Source organism: Triticum aestivum, chromosome 7A (assembly GCF_018294505.1).
Source record: "Triticum aestivum cultivar Chinese Spring chromosome 7A, IWGSC CS RefSeq v2.1, whole genome shotgun sequence".
NCBI lineage: Eukaryota > Viridiplantae > Streptophyta > Magnoliopsida > Poales > Poaceae > Triticum > Triticum aestivum.
This window is the reverse complement of record NC_057812.1, coordinates 630,594,828-630,602,598: the sequence shown is the minus strand read 5'-3', so window position 1 is coordinate 630,602,598 and position 7,771 is coordinate 630,594,828. Positions and strand designations below refer to the sequence as shown.

Sequence of the window (7,771 nt, the reverse complement as noted above, 5' to 3'; positions counted from 1 at the left end):
GCGATGTAAAAAACATGCAAAAAACAACAACTGTCACTTGACACTATGTCAATAGGTTAGTACCAAAAAACGATATAAAATGATTATAAAACATCCAAGAATGATAAAATAACAGCATGGAACAATCAAAAATTATAGATACGTTGGAGAAGTATCAGTCCCCGCTGTGCAAGACAGCGGTAGCTCTCGTGGCGATGGACGTCGGGGAGGCAGAGTCGCATTCTTCGGCGCCTCATATGGTGCACCAGTCCGGGCGCCGCAACCGCGTCATGATGGATTTCGCCGGCTCGTCCCAGGACGGACCCATCATCGATCTGACGTCTAACAACACCGTTCGGGTTCTGGGCTCCGACGAGGAAGAGTAGGGCATGTGAGACGGAGGCACCTTGAGTCCCGTGAGCCGGCTCGTGTTCCATGCCCTACTCTACCTTGCCATCGACCGGACCAACACTCTGGGGAACGCAGCCGGCCGTCGGACATGGACACAGCGGAACCGGACGAGCTCCGCTTAGATTAGGTTCATGTTGCATGTAGTAATATGGATTTGAGGTTTCTAATTTGAGGTGTCCGGTTGTAGAGTCAAAAATCTGAGGCGTGACCAGACTGTCATGATCCAAACACATACATGGGATGGGCAATCATATAATTACGAATATCAGATACAAAAGAAGGGATTTGAGGTGGGAATTAGCAGCAAAGCGGGATGAGATACATGTAGAAGGAGGGTGAGGAACGGAGCAAGAGGATGAGAGGCTTCAAACGTTTCATTCCGTTCGATCCCCTCCTCTGTCCAGCTTCCCCTTCTTTATAAGCATGTTCATGTAACTAGGCCAAGCCCAAGTCTCATGGCCCATTCCATCGAGACATCCATGGATAGGAAGAGGGTCATGACCCTTGGGACATGACATTCCCGCCTCCTTAAAAGGTGGGTTGACCTCAAGCCGGTGACAAGGTACCAAAGAACAGCCAAAGCCACCTAGATCCCATGGTCGATGGATATGTCTATCTCTCCTGGCTCACAGCCATCCAACACCATAATCACTCTTTGCACTTCTATGTAGATACTTGATCCTCAATTTAATTGTTGCCCGACCATGAAGATTCAAAATTCCAGGACCCCACTGTGTTGCAGCAGCAAGCTCAAGTCCATGACTAAGAGAATCTTTCACAACATGAACAGATAAGCAAGACACTCATGTTGTTGAAAACTGCGCAGAGGCAATGAATATCAAGGATTCCTGGGTCCCATAATCTGGTAGCCGAACTTATGACCTTAGGAAGCACCCACTGTTTCACATATTGAATTGCAAAGATGGCATTTGAATCTCCTATCACAGAGCTCCATCGAGTGTAAATGAGATGAGTGCAACTATGCAATTTACCTCCAGCAGCATATGGTGACATGGCGTTGTTGTGAATACCAAACTGCTCCGTACAAGTTTTAGATGAACCCCTGATTCGCAGATCCCACTGCCTTAGCCCACAGTCCTACACAAGTATTGGCGCAAGTAGTACAACTATGATTCCTTTTGAACCGGCAACCCAATAGACACAGTTTCAGAGATAGTAAAATTTGATCCATGACCAGTCACTGTTCGCGGACACATTCAGTCACGTTCACGAGTGAGGGGCCGGATTTGTAAGTCCATGCTCTTGGTCCGAACATGGGTGAAAGTGACGCCGATTTGGAGGCGGTCTGAAAACCAAGGGGTTGGCGTCACGGGTCTGTCAGGATCGGGTTTGGATTCGGACCTGGTCACCCGGGCACAGCACAGTGACTCACTTGAAAGGCAAGGAGCGTCACCGCTTTCGGGAAAGAATCAAACCACCCACCCCGCCGCCGCCGAGTTTCGGCCGAACCGAGAGCGCATCCCGCGGGCTCGGCGTACGTGCGCCGTCGACGGCACGGCCGGCCGCACCCAGCGCTCGGCCAGTCCCCACCGCGGGCGTCTGCTCGGTACCATCTCTCTCCCCCCGCCTCTCGTGTCGTGCACGGCATCCATCCATGGATCTTCCTGAAATTGCATCCGAGGCTACCCCGCGTCGCGTTCGATTCCATGGCGCCCCCGCGCCGTGTTCGATTCCGTGGCGCCCCGCGCGCGTGCGACCGGGGGGCCGAACGGATCCGCGGCCCGGCCCTCGATCTGGCCCCTTGAGGCTCGTTGCGTGGTCTGATTTTGCGGGTTGTGGCACTGTCGTTGACTGCACGGCATGCTTCCCTCACATCACAACTTTTTCAGCAGTTTGCCGCTTTTGGTTCATGCTTGGCATAGGCAGCGGAGGTTGCACGGAATTGGTAGTGTTGGTACTGGCTTTCTTCCTTAAATGTCACTTCCAGACCTTTAGATTCTAGCAATGTCTGCACCGAAGTCTCACTTCTTTTTCCATGAAAAGATAGTGCATCCTTCCACTCTTTCCTTTGGATTTTCCTGCTTATGGGTGTACGGGACCATGCTAACATGCTACTGCTTATAGGAAGATGAAATCTGTGCTGGACAGACTCATGGCGACATGACTATCGGTTGATGTTATTGGCATTCACAGATATAATCACAGGAAAATGCAGTCTCTGCAGTTCCAGAAAAGGGTAGGATTCCTTAAGTAGGCCTTCCCTACATGTTCCCTTAGCAGAAGAGCACAAGCTCACTTTCAACGGCACTGAAAAGAAGCATGTTCAGATTTGAATTACCTATTCTAGCAACGTTGTTGCCCTGGTCAAAATCCATTTCCTGCTTCCTTTGAACACTTGCTTCTCAGTGGTCAGTGCCATGATGTAAGAGCTAATGGTAGGGGCTATCAGGTACCCGGTCGTCACAGTAGCATAATGTAAGCTCTAATAAAACCCGGCCTGTGCGGGAAAGACAGCTCCGGCGGTATTTTTAGAAGGCAAGAAACCCCCCGAATGCGCCACACGGCTGCTCAACCTCAGACGGAGAGTAATAAACCCGGACGGAGAAACTGGTACTGCTAAATTTGTATTTATTAGTACTGCAAAGTTCATCTTGTGATATTTGAATTTTCTGTTCTAGCAACGTTGTTGTTGGGGGTCAAAATCCATTCTCTGCTTCTTTTGAACACTCGCTTCTCAGTAGCATAAGGTAAGCGGTAATGGTATGAGCTATCAGGCACCCGTTCTCAGTAGCAATAACGTAAGCTCTAATAAAACTCGTTCTGCGCGAGAAAGACAGTCCCGCGGCATTTTTAAAAGGCAAGAAACCCCAAGAACGCGGCACGTGCCCGCTCATCCTCACGTGGGGAGCGGACGCTGCGCGTGCCAGTGAGTTTTTTTTTATGCGAGACCCAGGCTTTGAACCTAGGTCGACCGCCCCACTACAGGCATTACCACCGCGCTATCAACATGTTTGTTGATGTAAGCGCTAATAGTAGAAGCTATCAAGTAACCCGTTGTCCAAGTTACCAAGTCACAAATACTCTAACTGCAATCGCACTGCGAAAATCCTATGGGAAAATAACTCTGACCAAATATGCTAATGCAGTATACTCCATTAATGTAATGCTGAATTTCTACGATTCTTTATGTTGTAAGACAACAAAGTTAGAAAATATACATTAGCCAATTTATTATATCGGGGATTAACTGTGATGAATTTCCATTGAGCCAGGCACTATTAGAGCTGCCTATTGCTTTTCTGAAGCTATCTCAGTTTTTTTCTAAACAGAGGCAAAAGATTTGCCTCATGGATTAATTACGGAGAAGTTATCTCAGATTTCAGGGATTAACTATGATGAATTTCCATTATGCGGGCACTACTAGAGCTGCCTATTGCTTTTCTGAAGCTAACTCACATTTCAGGATTCTGCAAGGTTTAACGTTTGTTTGACCGATCTCCTTGGCTCCTTGCTTGTAACTCTGATAGGTTAGATGTCAGTATTGCCCTCGTGGATGTGGCGTCGTTTCTTCTTCATAAACACGATATGACTAATTTGTTGTGTGCCTATTGAAAGTGAATTAATCAAATCTGGATTCACATTTTTTAGGTAGGAAAGCGAGTCCTGAAATGGGCCACGCCCCGAGGAGGTTGGTCTCTGCCCTCTATGTAAAGCCACCATGGGTGCCAATTGAAGTGAGAATCGGTCAGAAGTGGAGACGAGCAAATGTTTTAAGGCAAGCTGATCGCAGGGGACTCTGTCTTGTGAGCATCAGAGGGCCGGCGCCCGAGTCTGACCCTATAATGGTACCGCTATCAACGATCCGGATACCTTCCGACCCACCTGTCGCCAGAAAAAGACCAGACACTCGCCCTAATTTCCGAGTGAAGAAGCCCAGGGACGCTGGTGACGCCGCCGAAGGCAGCAGCGAGTAGGCTGCTGGCTCACTGTTCAAGTGTTCATTCACTGTGTGATAGCTTATGCTTGATCTGTATGTAAGTTGGAAAAGAAGTCTTTTTCTTCTTCATGGACAGATGCTGTGATGTGTGATTCTGTATGAAACAAATTTGTCTGAACGTACCAACTGCAGTTCAGACTTGCTTTATTGTCAGTAAAATCAGGGGTTCAAGGCATCATGGTACTAATGATTTCTTTTTGACACACCACGAAATGAGCTAGTTTCCCCTACCATCTAGACAGCGTGACAAGGATACCAAAATTTATCAGGTTCACTTGAGCACCAAATGGATGGAAGACATAAATTTTCTTACAGCAGAATGTAGCCATACCAACAGTGACCAAATCGAGGCTGATGGTGCGTTAGGCATTCATCATACGGTATATAGTGGTCACGGCCAACTGTCAAAAACTTATATGGGGTAGTATTTGTTCTGAACTACAGTTAAAAAAAACAGCTGATACACAGTCTGCAACACGGATGCTCGCAGTTCCCAGCTTACGGCGCAAGCACAGATTCAGAAAAAATCTACAATTGGAAAGTTGTGAAGCTGTAAAAAATATAAAAAATATAAACAAACGAGGATAAAGAAATGCATACTCCTTCGGTTCCAAAACATTTGTCATGTTTTTAGTTCAAAGGAGTAGATAGTAACAGGAAGAGAAGGGGCGCCCCAGCTTCTGTCAATTTCAAAGACCCTGGTAGTAGTACAAGACGACACAACATCGGACACCGGGGATGAGTTCACTCACAGCCCAGTTGAAAATCGAAACTTCGCCACCGCAAAAAGAAAAAAGAAAAAAAGAAATTCGAAACTTCGAATGCAAATTACAGAGGCAAACTTCATCATCATCAAAGAAAAAAGGCCACTACTACAAGACTAGCACATGGCAAGTCCATTGGCAACATCTCCCTCCATAGTGGGCCCGGCAAAGAGTGCCGCAAGACGAAATATCAGGAAGCAATTGGCCGTTATCTTCGGGCTTAATCCTATTGCGCCCCACCATTGTCATCTGGAAATCCTGCCAGTGTGAAGAGCAGTTAATTAGCACACTGAAGCTATTTCTGAACACACAACTCAGACAAAGCAAAAGGTTTGGAAGCGCATTTATCTTATTCTGTGAGTGGGATTCAGATTTCAAAACACTAAAAGAATGAAATGAGAAGAAGCGCATTTATCTTATTCTGTAAGAAGCATATTTCTAAACACTAGAAACTGAAACGAGAAAAGGTGCTTCTTGCAAATGAAATATACAGCAAGTAGTAACATCTGAGACAGTACAGATTGAAGAGGAAGTTCAACTGATACCTGCTTTTGCAAGGTTGGGTGTGAACCATATGGGAGGGAACCACGTCCTCCAGGGTTCAGGATCAACCAACCTGGTCCTGCTATTGTTCTCCAAGTCGTACACCCCTATGTCACGGGGATCATCTTCGCAGTCGAATAAATCTTCATGATCATCATGAGTATAATACACATGGTTTGACATCAAGCCTGGATGATCCAACCAACCTGGTCCTGCTATTGTTCTCCAAGTCGTACACCCCTATGTCACGGGGATCATCTTCGCAGTCGAATAAATCTTCATGATCATCATGAGTATAATATACATGGTTTGACATCAAGCCTGGATGATCTTTCACGCTAAAGCAAGATGTCGTGCGTTTCCCAGTAAACAACGCACAGTCACCTATCCCTGCCATCTTAACACGCTTTTGCTCGACAAAATCAACCTTGTACACTTCGAAAGCGGTTGCATACGTCTCACCAACCGGTTGTTCAGGATCCCAGTCCCTCTCCTTGTAGATTTGGAGAAAATCTCCCCATGGTGCCTGAAGAATGTAGTACCTCTGGGCCACGTCAACCATATCTGGTAAAATCCTTCTGTGGATGACGGATGGTCCATCCAGATTGTACATATCGATCGCGCCTTCTTCAGTCACTGCATAGAAACAGCCATCATGGTATATGCAATCTGCGTAGAAACTATGCATTTGGAGCCAGTTCCACCGAGCATCTCCCACTTTGGCGAACGAGAGCTGCCAGTACGGCTGATGGATGAGCATGACAATGCATTCACCTGTTGATGGATCAGACGATAAAATCGCCTTTATGTAGACAACTTCACCGCACCTATCCAAAGAACATCCATATGGTGTACTGTACACCCTCGGAAGCTTTCCGTGGTAGAAAGACACCTCGTACTTTTCAAGAACCCCATCGCCGTTTAGGACAGGTTTGACATGCTCCATGGTTGTCACGGGAGGGAGTGCAATCTTGTCACCGGTGATAGGGTTGAGCAGCATCAGGTCAGATTTTTCATCCATGGTGACTAGCCATCCGTGTGATGAGCCAATCCAGTTGCTGATGGGAGGTTCAGGGAGAGGCATGGAGTAGGCCTTCCGTTCGGAGAGACTGTACATGCCAAGAGCCTTCACACCGGCGGCCTCGGTACAATAGAGTAAGCAGGGGGTCTGCCGACTGGGGCAGACACCGCTGCCGCGGACCGTGGAGCTTTTGCCAGAATGTGCAGACGGCGGCGGATCGGAGGAGGTCCGGGCACTCGAGCAACTGGAATATGCTGATCAGTATGTCCGCTGGTAGCCCAGACCAATCTGGAGCTGGACCTCCCATTGGGGACGGACAGAGACAAATACCACAGCTTTAGAGCAAGTCGACTAGAACCACACGGGCGGCCGGAGCTGCGAATCAAAGAGACCAAGACTGCGGCAGCTCCGGCGGCTACTCCGGCCGCGTTCTGATGCAGATCCTTCCCACCCCAATCCAATCCGGGAGAGAACCGGATATGCCTGCCCTGCCCGGTCGAATCTGATTTGGGAACGAAACAGTGAAAACCAAGGAATCCGCCGCCACTTTTCCGTCCGTCCCGTGGGCTGCCCTCGCGACTCACGGGACGATTACCCGCCGCCTTACCTTCAGCTCCCTCACCCACGTCGGCCTATGTCGCCGCCGCCGCCGGCGGCATGCCCGCGGTGGCGGCAGGGCCCCTCTTCCACCTCCCTCTCCTCCTTTTGATGCTCTCTCCCTGGCGACCTCCGCCCTTCTCGCTGCGGCGCGGCGGTCTTGGCGGGTGCGTCGGGGTGACGCGCTCGTGGAGGTCCCGCCCGGCGGCGTGTGCGTCTCGGCAGGGAGCAAGCGTGCCGTGCCGCGGTGGGTTGGCTGTGCGGCCGATTCAGGCCTGGGCTGGGCCGCGCGGTAGATTTTTCTGTTTTTTTAATTGTTTTAGTTTTCTACTATTTCTGAATCTTTGAAAGACAAAAGATCCCAGGAGGCCGAAACGGCCCACAAGGCCTAAAAGCAACACAAGCCGGCCTGCAGCCGTGTCGGGCATGGAGCTTGGGAGCTCCTCCTATTTGACGCTCTCTGCGTCAGTCGAGCGATCTAGGCTCGCTAACAGTAGA

At 49.0% G+C, this 7,771-nt stretch overlaps 1 protein-coding gene and 1 long non-coding RNA gene across 2 annotated transcripts; one reads left to right on the top strand and one right to left on the bottom strand.

Moving 5' to 3' along the window:
* Window positions 1–1,730: 1,730 nt before the first annotated feature.
* LOC123148793 (uncharacterized) lies at window positions 1,731–4,523 on the top strand. The gene is made up of 3 exons (XR_006474133.1): window positions 1,731–1,957; window positions 2,476–2,961; window positions 4,000–4,523. It is a non-coding gene; the product is annotated as an uncharacterized lncRNA (long non-coding RNA).
* Window positions 4,524–4,877: 354 nt separating this feature from the next.
* Window positions 4,878–7,503, bottom strand: LOC123154001 (uncharacterized). Its single transcript, XM_044572825.1, has 2 exons — window positions 5,658–7,503; window positions 4,878–5,370 (listed from the first exon to the last, which is right to left on the bottom strand). The coding sequence occupies exon 1, from the start codon at window positions 6,770–6,772 to the stop codon at window positions 5,810–5,812; it is 963 nt and encodes a 320-aa protein (XP_044428760.1). The 5' UTR covers window positions 6,773–7,503; the 3' UTR covers window positions 4,878–5,370; window positions 5,658–5,809.
* Window positions 7,504–7,771: the final 268 nt, after the last annotated feature.